The sequence below is a fragment of the Python bivittatus genome, unplaced genomic scaffold (genome assembly GCF_059951505.1).
Source record: "Python bivittatus isolate LINGU-HERP-01145 unplaced genomic scaffold, Pbiv_v1 ctg000700_np1212, whole genome shotgun sequence".
Classification (NCBI taxonomy): Eukaryota; Metazoa; Chordata; class Lepidosauria; order Squamata; family Pythonidae; genus Python; species Python bivittatus.
In genome coordinates, this window is record NW_028277098.1 from 92838894 (window position 1) to 92860431 (window position 21538).

Here is a 21538-nt window from a genome sequence, read left to right on the forward strand (position 1 = left end):
TGTTAAGATTTTATATATCAACAAGTTACCCCTATTTTTCTTCTTTTACCATATAAGTCCAGATAGATGGATGGAAGTATAGACAGAAAGACAAATACAAGATTGATTGGTTCCATACCTATGTGCTTTATGTACAAATATGATTAAAATTAAGGGAAGAAAAAAAAGATATATAATAAATCTAAGTCAGGAATCAGCAGGCACCATCACATAATTTTGCACTATGATTTGTGTGTCAGCATCTTCCAAAATTAAAAATTCGATGATTTTGAGAGATGTTGGCCATTTAACTTTTTTTTTTTTTTGGGGCCAGGAGGCACCATCCATACAGATTGCGGCCAACCCCCATCTGCTGTTCCCATAATTCACACAATTGTTATATCCCTTGTGACAACATCCAGATATCATCCAGGCGATGTACAGCTCCAAGAAGGCACTCTGAAAACTTAATTTTTCCCTAGATGTCCTCTTACATCTGCCAATCTCTCTGAAGTTGCTATGTTAAGCTGTCTTTTGTCAGGGCCTCAAGGTTCAGGGAGGACTTGTAGCACCCGAGAACTGCACATAAACTAAAAATGCCCTCATTACTCATGTCTTCTGGCTACACATTTGAGTCTGGTCTGCTGGAGCCAAACCAAATATGGCATGGATCCTCAAAACGTATAAGAGGAGTCAAGAATGGTGTAATTCTGCTACAGATCAAAAGGAAGTGGGTGGCATTGCTGGATAGACCCACGTAGGGTTTCTTCTCATTTATATTTGTATTAATAAATAGGAAGTAGCCTGCAAGAAAGCAAACCTGAGCAATAAATTTATGGTATTTTGAGGCAATCTGCGGCTGAGAAAAATTACTATGATTAATGAAGAGTTCCACTGAGCTGACAGGATATTTATTTTTAACTGGATGCCATATGAAAAGAAATTACTTTATTCTTTTGCTGCAAATTACTCATGGTGTAAGTCCTGCATCTTGTCCACTTAGATTACTTATTCCCTCAGTTTTAAAATTGTGAGTATCTCCCCATCCCTATCAAATCAAGGTGACAAAGCATACATGTGAATACTCTGATTGTAGACACCTCATAATTGGCATAAATAATGGAATTATAATTATTATAATGTATTTTTGCTACACGGTATCCTCCCACAAATGCCACCCCCTTCAAGTTCCCAACTTCAAAAATTGTTAGTGTATGTGAAGATGTTTGGAAGAGTGGTCCTAGCTATTGATAGAAGTCTTCCTCTGGAGTGATTCAATACTGAATAAATAGAATAGAATCAATAGAATACACATGAACCAGGAGCATGATCCATCCAGCTTACCTTGCAGTACCCTTGAATGTTAGTTTCTATTGTTAGGTGATCCCTGTACTCTGAATATTGATTTCTCTGTTGAAAAGTTCAAGCTGTTTTTTCAGGCTTCTAATAATCAGAATGAGGACCAGTTTGAGGTAGTGTTTAATGCTATATTGATGCCCCTGTGGTTACAAGAGTAACCTTTTTTCCTTACTTATTTACAGTGGGTTAGAAACTGGGGGACTGTGAGTTCTAGTCTTGCCTTAGGCTTTTCAGTATGGTCTCTTTTTAACATTAACACACAAACTGTAGTTACATCCTTGTGCAAATTTATCAGTGAAAATCTTTTCTTCCCGTAGTTTCCTAGACAAGATTGACATAGTCAAGCAAAATGAATACACACCGTCTGACCAGGTGAGTAAAATGTCTTTGAGAAAACAAAGTTATATATCTTCAGAACATCTAGTCTGTCTGTTTTTGCCCCTTCCAAAACTGAAAGTAGCATTGAGTGAACAGTGACTGGAACAAAGTGATCAGACATACCACAGCTAACTTGCTTGATCACCAACACTCAGTAGTCTGTTCCAAGTCCCAATTCAAGTTGTGAGTTTTAAATTTTAAAACCCTAAACAATAGAACTATGCAGCATTTCAGATTCATTTCAAAAAGGTGCTTCAGAGCACAGAGGAATGCAGACTTCCCTCTGCAGCTCTTTAAAGCAGCTGAATCTTTATCCAGAATCATTTGTCCTCTGTGGCTGCCATTTGATCCTAAAAAAGAATTGTGCCTGGTTTAAAAAGTTGAAGGTTGGTTGGTTGGTTGAGTGCCATCAAATCGGCCTCTGCTCTTAGCAACCACGTAGGTAGACCCTATCCAGGGTGTTCTGTCCCCAACCTGGCCCTTAAGGTTTTCCAACAACACATCCATTACTGCTGTGCTTGAGTCTATCTACCTTCTGCCTATAATCTTTTTCTTCTCTTTCCTGCCATGTTTTCTAGCAGGTGGTATATTCATATCCCCACGCATTCTAGAATACATTTTAGAATCAAATCCAAAGTTTTATACCATCCTAAAATCATATCTTCTCTGTGTTCCATCCTACGTGTTCTCTTTGTCATCTGAGGCCCTGCTTTGCATTGCAGTACAGAATGCCCTTTTATGAGATTTCCCAAACTCAATTAGTTGTTTGCCTGGAGTGAGTCGTAACTAAAGATGGGTGTACATGGGGGGGGGGGGGAATGGCCCCAAGTCCTTTTCTCCCTAATCATTTGTGTATTTCTGAATATTCTCTTAAATAAAAGGATTACGATACGTACGAAATTGAGCTAAGTTTAGAAATGAACCTAATAAAGAAATGAATTAACACATGAAAAATAGAAAAGGTTATCCCAGTACTAGCAAATTTTCAGTTTTCAAAAGTCTGTGAATATGACAATATTAAAGAATCAGAAGACACTGCTGTTCTTCCTAGTGCTCCATACATAGGTAATGTGTATCCCAAGTCTTAGTGTTGTCACCTCTTTCCAGGTTGTCGGTGGATAAAAGGCAGAGTGCAGTGTTGATGATTTCTTCTGTTTTCAGCTTTAAATTTTTACCTGCTGGCTTTTTTCTAAAGAAGCAAAAATGAAGAAAAGCTACAATTCTTCAAATTTGGCTGCATTTGGATCCATTTGGGGGGAAAAAACATTCTAAAGTAAATTCAATCCGTAAATGAATAGCCATTATTCAAATATACTTTTCCATTTTATGGAATAAAATCTACTGTTATAAGCATATCAAATTATACACAATTAACTTTTATAAATAATAGATTTTTTTATCACTACAGGATATTTAAACATTAACTATTACATATATTTCATTTTTTTCCAAGATGACTTTTTCTGTTCAAATTTTTCAGAAGTTTTTAATCTCTAGTTGCAATCCAGTTAATCTGACATCAGAATGGGAGAAGATTTTAGAAATGTGCCTGAAATCTATATGGTTTCAAATTTTCCTTTATGCCTTCATTTTGGTTTTCTGAGCTTTAAGGGTTGCTGTTTTTATCAACTTATTGTTTTGTTTCTAAGATGTTGGTATATTTTGATGCTTTCTTAACTTCATAAATTTTGTTTTATTTATTTACTATGGTAAGCTGCTTTGTGTTGGTTGCTGGGGTGGAGGAGATGGAAGAAAAATTTGAATTTAAATTAAATGAGATAAAAAAAAATGAGAAACAAATTTTACATCACTGTACTCTTTTTACAAAGAACCTAAAATTGTTACTCACTTGTCCCATTATTCCCTAAGGCTTGTATTTTTTTTAAAAAAGAATGTTTTTAAGGGAAAAAACTCTATTATTGTCCCCCCCCCTTTTTTTTTAAAGGACCTTCTTAGATGCAGAGTTCTGACATCAGGAATATTTGAAACCAAATTTCAAGTGGACAAAGTAAATTTCCAGTAAGTATCTCTAAAGGTGGTGCTTAAATTGAGAGTGAGATAGTAGAAATGTGCAAAATATTCCATACCGAAGTTATCCAACTTCAGAAAGTCCCGTTTGCCTTGGAACAAGCCAATCCAAGCAGGGTTGTTTCCTGTATTTCAGGAAGTAGACATGGTTTATGGCCAGACAACATTTGGAATAACATGAAGTACTTCAGCATCCAGACAGTCTAATTTGGGAAATACATAACACCCTGTCCCACCCCCACCCCCAGTGTTTGTATTGACCTGTTTTGGAGGAAAACAAAATGTTCCAGAAGCATGTCACTGTGAAAATTTAATACAACTGTATCTCTGGTGTGGTGATTATAAGCTTTGTGCAATTCTATCCTATTTCATTTTTGATAGTCATCAAAGTTAGTTTTAGCTTTTTTGTAAGTTATAAAGTTTTCAAATTATACAAATAATATCCGGGGGGAAAAAGAAGACCCTACACCTGCGGAAAAAACAATGGGAAGGAAAAAAAAATACAATTTCAAATTCACAACTATGACAACTTGCACCTCAATTTTTAACTTGCAGAATTAGTTCTTGGGGGAGCACCTTCAATGAGCAGGCTGATAAGATCCTTGAAATGTTGTCAGTGCTAGTTTCTCATAATTCTAATGGCATTTTTGCAGCCTGCAGCTGTTGGTGGGCGGGTGTGTATCTAATAGTATTGCTTCTCTGGCTCAGCTACGCTGTTCTTAATCCCTCCCACTTTTATTTTTTTTCCAGTATGTTTGATGTTGGTGGGCAAAGAGATGAACGTCGAAAATGGATCCAGTGTTTCAATGGTAATATCGAAGATATGTTAAACCTTTGGTAGACAGTGAACATTTTCCATGCAATATAAACTGTATACAGGTAGTCCCTGGGTTAAGAACGCCCAGTTTAAGGATGACCCATAGTTAAGAACAGAGCCTATCATAGCAAAATTTGAGTTAAATACACAATGATTTGAGTTAAATACACAATACTCTTATACAGTATAATACAATACTGTTCTGACTTACATACAAATTCGACTTAAGGACAGACCTCGGGAACAGAACTTGTTCTTAAACTGGGGACTACCTGTATTATATTAATGTGTAAGATCCAGATCTCCAATTACCTGAATACCAGATATCCACTAGTTGGCATTTGGCATTCTGGCGGGTTGTCTCCATACCAGCTCAACTCTTCAACTCACATGCAAGCCTCCACTTTGTTTTCTAATGCATTGTTCCTTCTTTTCAGCATATAGCTTTCTTTACTGTTTTGCTTCCATCTCATGGGATTGATAGTTATAAAAGAGGAACGAACGTTAATTAATGTCACATATAATACCATATATTACATGCATATATACATACATATAATGATTGCACGTTTTATTCCTTTCTATTGACCTATGTATCCTACAAAATACCTCTTTTTCCTCCAGTCTCATTACAGCTGCATTTTAGCTGGCTTTTCTTCCTTCCTTTCCTCCCTCCCTCCTCCCTATCTTTCTTTTGTTCTTCTGAACTTATTCTTGTCTAACTGATTTACTCACATATGTACTGTTCTCCTTTTCCCTACGTTGTTCTTTCTCATTTTCTGTCTGTTTCTCTTTGTGGAGCAGAATAAAAGAAGAATAAAGTCAAAGGAAAGGTTATTGATTAAGGATGTTTTCCTTCATTTTTGTTTTTTAGATGTAACTGCTATAATATTTGTGGTAGCCAGCAGTAGCTATAATATGGTTATACGAGAAGACAATCAGACCAACCGGCTTCAAGAAGCATTAAACCTTTTCAAGAGTATCTGGAACAACAGGTCTGTCCCTTCAGTTTTGACCAGTTATGTCCTTCATAATGCTAGTTTATGTTTATTGCTGACTAACTGTATTGTGTAAGACACCTAAACAGTGCTAATATAAACTCTAAGAGAATTTACATTATCTCAATGAAACAATGAATGTAGTGTCTAGAATATTTTGTTTTATGTTCCTTTATACCTTGCTTGTTTTATTGCCGTTCACAATATATTGGCCTCTTTCTTTAGGTGGCTACGGACCATTTCAGTTATTCTTTTCCTGAACAAACAAGATTTGCTAGCAGAGAAAGTTTTGGCAGGCAAATCAAAAATTGAAGATTACTTTCCAGAATTTGCTCGTTACACCACACCAGAAGATGGTAAGAAAGTTGACGTTTAGTGCAGCTCCATTTTGAAAAGCTGCTTTGCTTTGTTAACATAGGAAAAAAGTGAGAGAAAGAAAGAAGGAATTAATTTTTTCCTGTCTAATCTTTATGTGATAAAGATGGGCTCATTTTTATGTACAATTGTTTAGGACTTTTTTACTCTCTTTTTGTGATCACCAGTTGTCATTTTATTATGTTTGAAGCTTGCAGTGTGAATCAGACAAATGCTTGACCTAAAATGGAATAGTGTCAGTGACAGGCTTCTATTTAAAACTATTTAGGTTCCATTTTTTTCAGAGTAGACAATGAAGGGCCTTCCAACTATCATTAATCAACATTACCTGAAAACCAGGTTCTTTCCTCTCTGAAACAGGGCAGAGTTATGAACCAAGAGGATTCCTTCTGTTAACAGAAAATCTCTTCTAAAATTTGTGGAACAGCTTTGCACGAGAAAAACAATCCCCAATCCAGTGAGATCCTTTTCTTTTCATACTCTTTGCAGTAACGTTTTATGGTCCTGTGTGGTTTCTTGACTAGTTCATTTTTTGAAGTGATTATTCACTATGTTTCCCTTCCTATAATGCAAGAGTGCAGAACTCTGCGAGCAGATCACATGCAGCCTCAGCATTTAAATTGCAGGTCCACAGTGCCCCAGATCAGATGTCCAAAATTCAGTGGCAAACAGTTAAGGCATCTACTAATTTTCAGGCCTATCCTCACTGATGCTTCATCCTACATGTCTTTAGATAAGAAAATACATAGGAGAAATAGTTTAAAATAATATATTTCTTCTTGTTGTTTGAGTTTATGAATCAAGTCTTTATCTGAAATATTTTAATTAATTTTAAATGCACAAGTCTGAGAGAGATTTATGGTTGAAGTAGTGTATCTTGTGTTGGTGTTTTGTTAAAACCATTTGATTGCAATAATAATAATAATGAAAATGCAGTTTCCAGCTGATCTATCCCTCTAATTAGGCAACCCTTCATACAGTGTGATTCTATGCTTAAAGAAGTAATTTGCAATGCTTGTGCTTTTTCATGGAATGGCACTGAAATATTTTCTCTATTCCCTGCTGTGAATCCAAACAAAAGTAATTCCTATTGTAAGATAACATTTTTGTTGTTGTTGTTTTTACTTTTTTAAAATGAGCAGCAACACCAGAACCTGGCGAGGATCCTAGAGTTACAAGGGCCAAGTATTTTATTAGAGATGAATTTCTTGTAAGTATGCTTTCTTTGCTGTTTCTGTTTTTATCAAACTTGACCTTGCTACTGCTGCTTTTATAGTCAGCTAATTTCAACATTTAGAACCATTTAACTTTTTTGTTTGAGAAATGTCTCAGTAACTGCGCAAAGCAGACTGCCATTTGAGAAATATTGATGTCCATTTCTAGGATAATGTGATTGGAGTGACAGAGTGTCTTAACTTGTGGCACTATAGGTAGTCCTCGCTTACTAACTACAATTGGGACCGGCAACTCTGGTGCTAAGCACCGCAGTCGCTAAGTGAAAAATCATGTGATTGTGTCGGACTTACAACATCACTTCTGCTTCCGTCGTTAAGCAAGACATCACGTGACTGCAACTTGCAATTTCACTACCACATTCTCCAGTAATTCTGCTTGTTGGAAGCCAGTTGTGAAGCTCGCAAATGGCGATCACGTGACTGTGGGATGCTGTGACGGCTGTAAATGTGAGGACTGGTCACAACGCTGTTTTTTTCCCCCAACGATTGTAACTTCGGACAGTCACTAAATGAGGTAGTCAGTAAGCGAGGACTACCTATACTGTCTTTTGGCTTCTGTCATCCCATCACAGTTCATGGAATTCGGCAGTGCTTCAGAGCATTGAACCACCGCCTTAACAATATTGTTTTTTATCTTTTTTTTAATCATAGATACAGAAGAGTATGGATTTGAACAAGTGTATTTTGTATCTACCCAGTTACCAGCATTTAGCCAACAAAATCACATATTTTTAAACCAAATTCTCAGTCCAACTTTTGTAATAACAATAACTTCTTGGCCCATTTTTCCAGAGCATTTCTATTTAATCTGTATTTGGCTGGGCATTTCAGATTCTTAGAACTTTGGGAAGGAGTATAGGGAAGAAAAAGTGGAAGATAAGCTGGGAAAACTTTTTACCCTGTCTTGCAAGCCCATGACATGGCCTTTCTGTCTGCTGCTCTTCCAGAGAATCAGCACAGCCAGTGGAGATGGAAGACATTACTGCTACCCTCACTTCACATGCGCCGTAGATACAGAAAACATTCGGAGGGTTTTCAATGACTGTCGGGACATTATTCAAAGGATGCATCTTCGTCAGTATGAGCTGTTGTGATGGAGCGCACTTTTTCCTCTGTTTTGGACTCCTTGTTCCTTATTAAAAAGAAAAAAAAACCTGGCCCACATAGGGTGGAAGAGAACTATTGCAGTCTCTCTCTGATTTGCATCCCTCAGTCTTTTTTCCTTGCTGGACAAATAGCAGCGTTTCTGAGCTGTCTTGTTTCACTCCCTTGGAACAGTCTGAAATAGTCCATGAAATGTAAAAGGCTATTTCTGCGGTCAGGGTGAGGGTTTCTCTTAACACAGTCATTAACGAAACAAAGTCCAAACATGCAGACAAAAGAATAACGCCCTAAGGGTGAAGCACCTGAGAGGATTTGGGATTTAAATTAAATATTAAAAACAAAACAAAAAAAAATAGGAGGGAGAACTTTAGATAATCATTACTGTTGTGGGCGTGATCATATATCCCATGATTTCAACTGTGTATCCATTCACTGCATCCAACTAGAGAAGGTGCCAAGTTGAAAGGGCAGCAGCTTCAGTTTGGTTCTTTGCCTCTGAATGTGACTTTGAGTGGAAATACTGACATTTCTACGGCAAACCTAGACAGTAGAAAACCAACTGCTGCCTTCAGAAAGGTGTTGCTGAACCATGGCGGTCCTAACTAACCAGGGACGGTGCAAAATGAACTGCATTATAGCCTGTGATTGCAGAAAGATTTAACCACACACTGTTTTCAGTTTGTCCACTGATGATCCTATCTGTGATTCATATATATGTGTGTATATGAATATATATATATATATAACTATATATATATAACTATATATATATATATATATATATATATATATATATATATATGACTATAGTCCTCACAGTCTTTCCCTGTTCCCCTGGCTATCCCTTCTTCTATTTCCTCTTGTCCTCCCTCCATGCCTCTTTTTTTCCCCCGTTTTTATTTTACTGCTGGATTATTATTCTTGTACAGACTGTAAAATGTATTATTTTGTACAACTTTATTGAAAAAAAATAACTTGTAGAAGATCTTTGTGCCTTGATTATGGCTGTACCTGTGCAATGAGCTAAGATGTAAGTATGTTTGATTGCGCTCTACAGCTTTGTCAACCCTATCAGTAGCATTCGCTCGAGGTAGGGAAAATTTATCTGTAGTTTAGGGTTTGTTTTTTTTTTTCCTGGTTTATAAAAGGAGGAAAAAATACTGTTTAGTATATTAAAAAAAAGTACAAATCGTGCAAACTTAACCACTTTAAAAGTGAGTTCTACAACGAGTGAGCAGATGTTTCAGCATCATGCTTTTTAATTTTTAGCTTTAATTCATTTAAATCTCTATCCAAATGCAAAACATGGCTTGTTTCTACATAAACCAAATTTTGCTACGAATTATCAATGTTAGTCTTTGTCATTCATAGTATTTTTTTTGTGCAAAAAGATAAAAAACAGAACAAAAAAAGCTAATATTAATGGCACTGCACAGGCCTAGTGGCTGTCTTTATGCTGGGTCAGATACTTTCCACCCAACGCTATTCCTCTACAGGCGCAATGATAAGATGTACCTTGCCCCTGGATTTGGTCACTGAATTTCAGTTTCAAATGACATTTTACTTCTCTTTTAATAAAGAGATAACTTAAAACATTGTTTTATATTAACTATATAAGTAGCTTAAAGTGGAGACGTGTGGATTTTTTTTCTTAAACTTGAATAATTTATGCAAATTATATGCTTAGGACAACATGTGGTACAGTAAAAAAAAAAAGCAAAAATCACTGTAGCAATAAGACAGCATGTAATTTTAGTAACTATTACACTGCTTTATATTTTATACTTAGGTGTTTTATGTCTTTGTGAGCATATTACTTTTTCATGTGTCTAAACCTACCTGTACAAATTTGTACAAAGTCTAAAATTACAGCTATAATAACACGTCTAGAACAGTGTTATCCTATTTTCCTCAAGCCCACTTCTTTGCCCCTGAAGTAGGGGAACATGGGTCTTAATACAGCGATTATTTTTTAAAATTGCCTTTTACACACACGCTTCTGTTTTCACAGGGCATCACTTTAGCTTCCTTTTCAGAAGCTAACTTGTGTCCAGGAATTTCTGCCAGTGGCAGGAGCCTTTGTGATATCCAAGAACTGTACTTCTTCTAGATTATCACATGGGCAATCAGATGATATTGAGAAAAAGTATTTCCCTATCCATTTTCATATTTAAAAAACACGAAATGGTGGTGATAATTCAATTTCCATTTATTGGGGCCATTTGCCAGTTGTGATATATTTCTCCCTGGTAGAATAGGAACAATTGCAATGTCTTTTACAAAACACATACTTTCAGCGTTGGCCCTCTATGCATAAATTGGGGGGAGGGCAACCGGCGGGGAGGGAGCACACGAAACTGAATTTTCCTTTTTGGTTTCTGCTACTGCAGCATCCAAGATCAATGAGCCACATCAGATTTTAAGAGCCAGCTTTGCCTCTTCGGGTATAGGTGCTGAAGCTGTTGAACAGTTGGCAACCCTGACTGTATCTGCAACGGGGCCTTCGGATCTCAGCCTGTGTCTGCTATTAAGTGAATTTAAATGATCAGATTGTAATTCTAAAAGATTTTGAAGAGGAACTGCCTTGTGAGCATTTCGAATAGGTGGCAAAGTCTGACCCAGAAATTTATCTTTTAGCTGGTGCCTACTGGGGTTTCAGGGGTAAAGGCGCAGAAAACCTATACACACATGTATGTGTATGTAAATGCACTCTCAGACACATATACATAGAATATGAAAGGTGAGCCTTAATTTTTTTTTTTTTAAACAAAAGCCAAAACTTTTTAAGTTTAGTGCCAAAATTATTTTATTATTCTAAATCCTAGGGAAGGGAAGAAGATTAATCATCATCATCATCATTAAATGAAGTATTTACAAGGAATGTAATGTGTGATCTAGGAGAAACAAAATATTGCCTCATCTTTAAAATAAGGACACTTTTGGTGGATAGATGAGTTTATGTAATAAAATATATCTGCGCGTGTGCATATGCACACTTTCACACATCCCATTAAAATACACTTCCTATGAAGCTTTATATGAATGGAAATATTTGACATATTTTAAAAAGTTGAGTTGGAGGGAGCAGTTCGGTTTGCACGTCTAGAAAGAAAGCGAGCGTGTGTGTGTGTGTTTTTGCCTCTGTCAGCATGTCTGAGCGATTTGGTGGCCTGGTAACCGCAAGTCTTATTTTTAATATTTTTCTTTGTTTTTTCTTTTTAATACAAAAATCCCATAAAGCTTCAATGCTTGCTATTTAATTATGTGTTTTTTCCTGTCTCTAATTTAGTTGCCTTAACTTTGGAGTTAGTTGAGCTATTTCAATCTAATCTTCATCTTTTCCTTCAATTTCAATTTCCTATTTATTTATTTGAACTTTTTGTTCAGGTAACTGCCATGACTGAAGAGAAAACTAGCTTCTACCAGTTCAGGAATTTCTAGCTTTTATCAGCCAATGTACTTTTTCTTATTTTCTAAGTATTTCCTAAAATGCATGGTTCCCCCGTAGCAGTATCCCTTCTTCTAGTAGAACTAAAGCGGACTTCTAGGTTCACGTGTATCATCCATAGTTATCAGGATGTAACATTATCGATAACAGTACTATCATGAAAATCAGTATTTCTTCCCAGCTACATTTTTGCAACTACTCCAACATACACAGTATCCTCAGTTTAAATTTTTTCAGCTCCTTTGGATGAGTTTAGGCTGCTGCTGTTTCATGTTTTGCAAGTGGGTAAATCAAGTGAGTTTAAAACATAACATGCCATGCTAGTCCCCTAAAACGTTGACTGACTACTTGACGTATTTTGTACAAATAATAATAAATTGTAGAGATATTTTCAAAACTGATCTTTGTAACAAATGGATGTTAAAATACTGCACGCTGCCAGAAATGGAGGGTGCACTTTCTCCAGTTGTTCTTTATACTAAGATAAATATCCTGGGAATGAAAGAGGTGAATGCAAAGCTTTCTAGAAGCCACCCAGATAATTAACGCTAACATAATGAACGAGTAAGAGCCACACTCCGTAACATTCCTTTTTTATTCTCCCTTCCCTTCCCAACATAATTTGCTATTCTGTCTCAGTAGAATAAATTTTCATTTGTTTTGGAGTGGCTTAAGACCAGATTGTGGAGAAGAAGTCCTACCTCAAAGATAAGGGATTAATTAGAACTCGCTGTTCTTTCTGAAGCAATTCAAAGGACGCTACCCACTCAATTACGGTTATTCTGCCTATTTCATGTTACCAAATAAGACCATGGAAAACCCATTGCAACAGGATCCTTAATGAAGTCTTAAATCGTTTTAATGCCCATGTTATGCAAAACCTATTGATGGTTTAGAATGCAGTTGAATAAATCAAAAAGTGAATTATCACACTGCATTCAAATTAAACGTGCAGTTATGGTATTACAATAAATTCCCTGGAACGATTATCAATCAGAACGTTTTCTTGAGAGTTCAGCAGAGATGGGAATAGTTCCTTTAAAAAAAGACCAGCATGGAATAGATCTTGTTCTGTTTACTATAAAAATGCACAGAGTGAACGAAGAAAGAACAAGAATGCGTAGCTTATTGTCTAAAAGCTAATCACCATGCCTGCATTGGAGTTACATACCATCAAAGTAATTGTGTATTACTTTGGACTAAGTGAGCTTGACTTCTTGTGTGACTTCAAAAATGTATTTTCCTTGCCACTCTTAAGTAGATAATGTATGATCTATGGTTTATTGCAAGAACTGTGATCTTCCTCTGTAATATAAAGCAGTTTCTGAAGATTTTAGGTTGTTTGGTGTTTCAGGCAACCCATATTGGAATCAAAGAATGAAAACTGGACTCTTATTATGTATTAGTAACATACCTTTTGTTCCTTGTCTACAGAGGTGGTTCCAAAAAAAATAATTTTGAAAAATAAGAGCGGGGGGGGAATGGAACAACTCATTTGGTTAATAGCCTTCAGATAGAAAGATTACTAGACTGAACCTTGATGCATCCACAGTTGATGTCTCACAGATCTGTTTAGACAACTGATTTGCTAATGGGGCATCATCATTGAATAGAACAATGTTCTGTTGACTTTCATCCCAAGGTGAACTTTGTTGTGAAGATCTGTGAGGATCCTATTCTCTTGATTCCTGCCAAACGCATACATTGACCAGAGCCTCCACACTTGATTAGGATCCATACCACATAGTAGCTTGAAAAATTAAGCTCCATGGTATTCTGATGTTTTCTCCTTTGTGAGTTAAATACTAGAATCTGCAACCAGATATTTGATGCTACATTGCTATCTATGAGAACAATGATTATCTCTGCAATGCATACTAAGAACTTCAGCATAATTTTTACAGTTCTGATATTGAGAATTCAGCTACAGACTTCGTTAGCTAAGTGTACAAATCAACTCCACAATGAAGTCATACTTCAGTGAGAAATAAGCTCTATCATTAATGTAGAGAAATTTAGAATAATATTTTAAAGTGGCTTCCATTAAAAGGAGAGCTCTATGTCCCTATGCATGCGTAGCTATTTTCAGTCTTTGGCTTCAATTCTGCTAAAAGCTGTATACTACCCTGTCAAAAAAAGAGGGTATCAATAACAGGTTGATGCAATGGACTTTGAACTTAGCTCTACCAAAAATATTTCAAGCAATTGATAGAGCTTTTAACCAAAGAACTGAATAGAATGTTGATTTAAACATTTGAATCACAAAATATAACAGGTAACATTCAAAATAAGAGCCAGTTTGGTGTAGTGGTTAAGGCACCAGGTTAGAAACTGGGAGACTCTGAGGTCTAGTCCCTCCTTAGGCACAAAGGCAGCTGGGGGACCTTGGGCCAGTCTCTGTCAGCCCTAGGAAGGAGGCAACGGCAAACCACTTCTGAAAAACCTTGCCAAGAAAACTACAGGGACTTGTCCAGGCAGTCACCAGGAGTCAACACTGACTCAAAGGCTACAAACCCCATCCAAAACGGTGCTTTGCGATGTCCGATTCTGTTAGGATTGAGGTTAAAAAGGCACAGAGGAAATGGAGAAGTCCATTATGAAAACAGAATAGCCGTTACAGATAAGCTTGAGAAAAGGACAGCTACCACTCCTTTTCAGTGTTAAGGGCAGGATATAACCCTGTGATGTCTATAAATGTATGTATAGCTGGACTCTACCATGGTAGAAGTTGCTTATCTTCAAGTTGCTGTGATTCCATTCAAAGATGATACAATCGAATCCTAGATTTCCTGTGAATGGGCCAAGTTCCAGTGAGATTATTGCAAGCATTTCAGGGCAGCCTTAGCAAGCCCTGGTTCTAGGGCTTCCAGGATTTCTTGGGATAGTGGTAGCCCAGATTGGCTGTACATATCTTTACTGAAAACTGAAGTGGAGATCACTTGATAACTTGTGTGGAATAAGTCCTCCATTTCCTATCATTCTTTTACCATATTCCAGCCAGTGTCCGTTTGCAAACATATTCAACTCTCCAGCAGGAAGATTCCAAGTCTCTGCTTAATCTCACCTATTGAGATAAAATGAAGATGGCTGACATCACTGATGCTTATTATGCCTGTGAATCCCACTGCCCATTGACCAGAAAAAGGACTGTTGCCAATTTGAATTGCCCCACTTGAAAGGCATCAATTCTAGCTGATTCTTCATGGTCACTCCCCTTTTTCTTAGAATTTCTGGCTTACTGAGATCAGTTCATGGGATACTGGTAGAATCTGCAGCCCTGATTCAAGTTTATTAAAGTAGACCAGCCTATTTCATTACACAGAGCTAACTAGACTTAAGTTTCTGGTCTAGGATTTTATTCACTTTTTCAACTGTACACTACCTTTCCTCTGTTTTCTTTCTCTCTTTCAATAAACCTTTACTGATAATTGGACTGAAAGACTGATGTGCATTTCTTTGCATGTTTATCATACCCCCTACACAATTGGAAATGTGCATGCTGTTTTGATACCTCTCTTTAGGACCAGCCGAGTAGAAGCAAGCAGGATTTTCCCCTCACTCCCAGGCAGCCTAGTTTTGCTTGGAGAATTCTCCACTGCAGGATCAGGAAAGTTGATTAGCAACAGCTCACCATGATGTTGAAATCCTCCTCCCACAGAACTGGCCTACTTTACCGAGAGCATCAGGATAGTCAAAAAAAGAGAGAGCCCTTATTACAGTGATGATAAATTATCACATAATCAAACTAAAGAACATCAAGAGCTTCCAGAGAGTTCCTTTCAAATAAACCTGCCCATTCTCCACTGGCCTTTTCTAAATTAAAATATAAATATATATTCCAAGAGTAAACAGATCTCCCATATGCCCAACTGTATCTCCTCTAATGCCACGAAGATGCAGAGAAGGACTTAACAACAAATGTGTTGTGGAGAAAGCTGTACTTTAGATACCCGGCAATTGGAACTTTAACAAAAGTTTTGTAATTAGGATCTATTAAAACACCAGATAGTAGTTGGAAGTGGTACAGTATTTGAATTTCATGGTCCATATATTGCAGTGTTGTCCAAACTTGGCCACTTTAAGATGAGTGGACTTCAACTCCCAGAATTCCCCAGCCAGCCATGCTGAATTCTGGGAGTTGAAGTCCATTCATCCTAAAGTGGCCAAGTTTGGACATCACTGATATATTGGCTTATATATTAGCCCATATAGTATCTAAGCAACCTGTGTTATATCAACTGATGCTTTTTGAACACTCAAGTTGACCCTCTGCAGAGTGTTGTACAGCAACTCTCCCTAAAATACTGCCCTTCAGAGGTGTTGGAATACAATTCCCAGAATCCCCAACCATCATGGAATTGTAATCCAACATTTCTGGAAGGCACCAAATTAAGAAAGATCATTTTATGGTCATCTGATCTGGATATTACCAAGACCTGTATAATTTGCCAGGTCAGACTTCACCAGGGAAAATTGGGAAGTTGACAGCACCTGATTTTTAAAAAAAAAAAAAAACTTTATGCATTTTTAACATTAAAAAGGTGTTGAAACATTCAAAAATTTAAAAACCATACAAAAGTTAATAACATCAAATGAAGAGACATAATGAAATAAGCAAAAGCCAACACATTACATCAAAAAAGTTATCAATAATTATGTTAAATAGGACTTTACTGGAACAGAGTAAACACATTAAATGCTTTTTTTAAAAAAAAAATTTGTATTTTCCCAATACTTGACTAGCTTATGACTGGATTTACTGAAGGATAAACTTCACAGTCCCTGTTATTTATTTATTTGCATTTCTTAATAACCCACCCTAGACAAGAGGGACTCTGAATAAGGTAATACAATTACTATGGAAATTTCTTTTGACTTCTTGGGTATTTTGGTTCTTTATGTTAGCATGCTAACAATAATATATATTGATTTAATGAAAAATATGGCACAGAAACTTTCCTATGCTTAATGCTACCTTAAAAATACATTGCACTCTAAATAAGGCCACATCCAGATACCTTTAAACTGGGTGATCCTGTTTCAAAATTCCAAATATGTTCCCAAGTTTGAAAAGGCTATGTATAGTCTGTTACAGTATATAAATATAGTTAAACTATGCAATTGTCTTCATGGGGCTACCCTAGAAGACCACCTGGAAGCTACAGCTGGTGTGGAATGCAGTGGTGTGGGCGGTAATGGGCATGTCATGGTATGTGCACGTATCCTGGTGCTTTGTGAACAGCACAGGATGCCAGCTGGCTTCTGGATGCAAGTCACGATGCTGGTTATGACTTACAAAGCCATGCATGGCATAAGGTCTGGCTACTTGAAGGACCATCTGTCTCTGTATGTTTCTGTATGTGAGGTCAGTTAGTGACCATGTGCCAGGTCCCATCAATTAAGCCTTGTGGGACCTAGGAAGTGTACCTTCTCAGTGATGGCACCTGCCCTGGAAAAGGGTACTGCTACCACCCTTTCAATTTTCTGCAAATTATTAGCCACCTGAGTTGCTGTAGAGTGTGGCAGCCTCAAAAGGCAGGCAGGCAGGCAGGCAGGCAGGCAGGCAGGCAGACAGGCAGACTCGTGGCCACCACATGTGGTGATAACCAATAATTTAGATGGTTTTAAAATGGGACTGAAGAAATTTGTGAAGGGTAGAAATGCTGAGCTCCAGAATCATCAGTACTATCCTTGAAATGCCAGTTGCTGGGGCAGAGAACAACAATGGAAGAGACTACCCAGGATCCCCCCTTCTCTCTGTGCGGGTGTGTTTCCCAAATGGATCTAGCTGGGCACCACTGCTGGATTAGACACCTCATCCATCAGGACTCTTCTTGTGTTAATTCCTGTTAGAGGACAGGAAAGCATTAATTGCCTGAATGACTCAGACAAATCTATTGGCATTGTTTAGGACAGCGTCTCTCAACCTCAGCAGCTTTAAGATATCAACTCCCAGAAGTCCTAAAGCTGCTGAGGTTGAACAAACACTGGTTTAGAGCAAGGCCCCTGTTTTAGAGACACTGTTGTCCTAAAGTTCACTGTAACATTTTGCAACTTTGAAGGGATGCAGAATTACCGGAAGATGTCGAGCAAGCATCCTGAACAATTTTATCCCATCCTGAAGAAGATGGAGCATCTACCCCTAACCTGGACCATTCCAGGTGTGTTACATTTCAATAACTCTCCTTATGCTGGTTTATGACCATAATCAAGATTTGATTTGATTTGATCAGCACCTTTCCACTGCCATGTACCGGTTAGGAAACGTTTCCTAAGCAATGAACCTCTCCCTCTGTTAAACTCCTGCTGTAGAAACCTTTCTACATGCCCCCTTTATCTAGCATTTATGTTAAAACAAGGAAAGGGGCTTCTTGAGAGCAAACTTATATATAGAATTCTCTCCTGGGTTATATGGTTTTTATAGTTTTATTGTTGTTGTGGGCTGTCCAGAGTTGTTTTAAGATGGGTGGCCATTCATTCATTCATTCATTCATTCATTCATTCATTCATTCATTCATTCATTCATTCATTCATAAATAAATAAATAAATAAGGGGGAGTGGTTGCAACTCCCTTCTCATTTGTTGCAAACTCCTTAATTGCTCAGGATTTATTTATTTATCCAATTTATATGTTATTTATGTTGCTGGTTCACTCTTCTTTGAAATAACTGAACTTACACCATCCTGTAATCCTAAAACGGTAAACTGTATTTTTTTAAAAGAAATATAACTGAGTGGTTTTTCTGGTCAGGCAGTGTAAAAATTAAGATGCTCTTTGAAAACACTGAGATGGCTTACTCAAAATGCAACACCAAGTTCAATCAATCCTGTGCTTCCAGGATTGTCCTGGAAGGTCCAAAGCTTCCAGTCCCTTGTGCAATAAAAAGTTACAGGAACTCTGCACATGCTCAGGCATGTCCTTGTGTCACAGTGAATGGAAGCATTAAAATATTAATTCGCCTTCCCCAACTAGTGTTGATGACATGCTGGCTGCAGGATTATGAGCATCAGATTGGAGAAGGCCTCAGACCCGGAGAAGACGGAAATAGGAGATCTACATGCAGCTAACCCCCGCTTGCAGGAATACTAATGACTGCATAGTCTGAATGGGCGCCCTGCTCCTTTAAGAGCACCCTTTCTTTGCCATTCCGCCCCTGCGGAGGCGGCCCCGTTCTCTCCTGACCACCAATCACCGCTTGCTACAGGCAGGCGTCCAAGAGCCACAGAAAGGCTAAGGTTAAAAACCGTTAACTTCAGGTTTCAAATGGGTTGCCTCTGTACATCGTGAGGGGAATGAGTCTACAGCAACCATGGCCGATCCCTACGATAATACCCGTACGTATCAACACAGCCCACTAAGGAAGCGAAGGGTTGCTTTTGTACCGGAAATGTTGGACAAAACGGAAGCGCTCTCTCTTTGCTTTCAACCGCCTAGGAGTCGAGATCCGTCCTTACCCAGAAATCTCCGCGGCGACCTCTCGCCCTCACAGAGATACATACGGCAAGAGAAGACTTCCTTTGTTTTCAGTTACAGTGCTAATACTTTTCAGATGCCTATAGAAAAGCCTTTCTTAGGAGCAACTTTGAATTGAACAAAGAAATCCAGTATTTTATAAAGCTGAAAGATTATGAAGAGATTCTCTAGCAGTCTGGAAAGCCGCTTTTGCAGTTTCTCACTCTGGTCTTCTTTCCTGTGAAATATTTACAGAATAACTGTTTATCCTTTAACGCGGGGTTCCTCAACCTTGGGGACTTGAAGATGTGTGGAAGATGCTGGCTGGGGAATTCTGGGAGTTGAAGTCCACGCATCTTCAAGTCCCCAAGGTTGAGGAACCCTGCTTTAAAGTCCACACATCTTTAAGTCCCCAAGGTTGAAAAACACTGCTAGTTCAGGCTACAATTGAATAGCATACAGTGACCCTAAAATACAGCCAAGTGTTATTATAGAGTATTGCATGTTTTCAGCAGATCCACCTAAAGTGGAGACTGATGGATTTAATGACCCTGCAGGGCTGTCTGCTGGGCCCTTGTAAATAGAGAATTGCTCTGAAGAGAGGGTAGAAAGATCCAGTGACTTCATAAGCATCGTAGGAGAGCCATTTTAGTCCATGGTAGCCAAAACTCAGAAGATGAACTGATCAATAAAAAGGCATAAGCTTTTGTGAGCTGCAATGAACTTAAATACATAGACTCTGTGCATTTGATGAAATGAGTTATAACTCACAACAGCTTATTCCTTTTAATCAAATTGGTCCGTCAGAAAAGATGCTACCAGCCTCCTCCTGATTTTTGTCTTCATGGAGATATCCATATACTGTAGTTTTCTTGGCAACAGTAAGAAAGGGGCTTGCTCTTCCCTTCCACATTTCCCCCTCCCCCAAATTCCTAATTTAGTTGACACAGGAGGACTTCCTGCTAGCTTCCCACTCATGTATTAACCAGGTCTGACCTTGCTTAGCTTTTTCAAGGTCAAGCAAGGTTGGCTTGATGCAGTTAGCAGCTGGCCTATGAATGCATTGCAGTTAGCCTGCTGCCATGACAAATCAGCTTTCCTCAACCATGTTCCATCCAGGTGCACTGGAGTACCCTTGACCATAAGGCTCTGCTATTGATAGCAATAAGAATTTAGTCTAGCATGTTTGAAGAGCAGAGAGACTGGGGAAGCTGCTTCAACCTTGCTGCAAGTTTGAAGGACGGATGCGGAGAACAGTCAAGTCCTACCTTGCAGACACTGCGTCAATAATTTATCCTCAGAGGGGAATCTGAATCTGGTTTGGCTCTCACTCCAGTCTTTTTCAGCCCTCCCCCCCCATGTTAAATACAGACTATAGTTTGTAAGTTTGGGCTTAGTGTGATTGCATGAACCTAGGCACTGGTTTCTAAACTATGTTTTATGGCTAACATGTTGCACAGGCTTAATCAATTTTGATGAATTCAACAAACCTTGACTTTAAAGCTGTTGGCTTAGCACAAGGGATGAGCCCACCCTCAAATTGCTATACAGTATATCATTCTATGAATCGCTGTCTCCTAGAACAAAACTGGTGTTCAGTTGCACATGAACACGAACATGAACCTTATGTTTCCTTGGCTTCCACGTGGATGAGTTGGGCGTTCAGGTACTGTATTCTGAAATGTCATAAAGAATGTAAGATAATCAGCAATGATTAAGCCAGCAATTATATTAGACTAGGTGGGGTTTTTTTGTTTTTGTTTGCATTTCACCAACGAATAAATAGCCATTACAGAGCAAAAATCAGGGTGTTGACATCCACACTATTCAAATAGGACCAAATCGTGCACTTTAATAAGGGTCACAACATAATGAATGTAGTATGTGGAGGACAGCTAAGACAGCTGGTCAAGGAAATGACTGAAATGGCCTTAGAAGACCTACGGAGTGTGGCCAGACAAGCCCAGAAAGTGGTCACTTGGCCACACGGCGGACAGAGGCTGAGCCCAACTTGATGGCACTTCACTAGAAGGAACAACAACAAGATCTATACTACTACTACTACTACTACTAATAATAATAATAATAATAATAATATAAACCCAAACCCAAATTACCCTTAGGAAATAGCATATCAGTGTTTACATTCTCGGGGGGGGGTGTGTGTGCAAAATTGACACTGAAAAACTTCCCAGCCCTTTAGGGTTCGCCTCAGGGACGATGTCAAAATATCCCAGAATGAGGAGGGGGAGACAGACCCGGGACCTTCGCCGGGACGAAGCGGCCCGCATCGCCCCGGAGGCGGAAGGCGGCTGCGGCGTGCCGGGGGAGGTGCGCCTCTGTACTTTCGCAGCTCTGGGGCC

General features: G+C 38.3%; 1 protein-coding gene across 4 annotated transcripts in view; it reads left to right on the forward strand.

Annotated features, from left to right (window-relative positions):
- Window positions 1-13054, forward strand: part of GNAS (GNAS complex locus) — a 193515-nt gene extending 180461 nt beyond the window's left edge. For all 4 annotated transcript variants that reach the window (XM_088154248.1, XM_088154249.1, XM_088154251.1 and 1 more), the window contains exons 6-12: window positions 1656-1710; window positions 3662-3735; window positions 4495-4553; window positions 5436-5556; window positions 5785-5915; window positions 7077-7144; window positions 8117-13054. In XM_088154248.1, the coding sequence (XP_088010374.1) occupies window positions 1656-1710; window positions 3662-3735; window positions 4495-4553; window positions 5436-5556; window positions 5785-5915; window positions 7077-7144; window positions 8117-8263 (655 nt within the window). In that variant the 3' untranslated portion in view covers window positions 8264-13054. The remainder of the gene's footprint in view (window positions 1-1655; window positions 1711-3661; window positions 3736-4494; window positions 4554-5435; window positions 5557-5784; window positions 5916-7076; window positions 7145-8116) is intronic.
- The last annotated feature ends 8484 nt before the right edge of the window (window positions 13055-21538 follow it).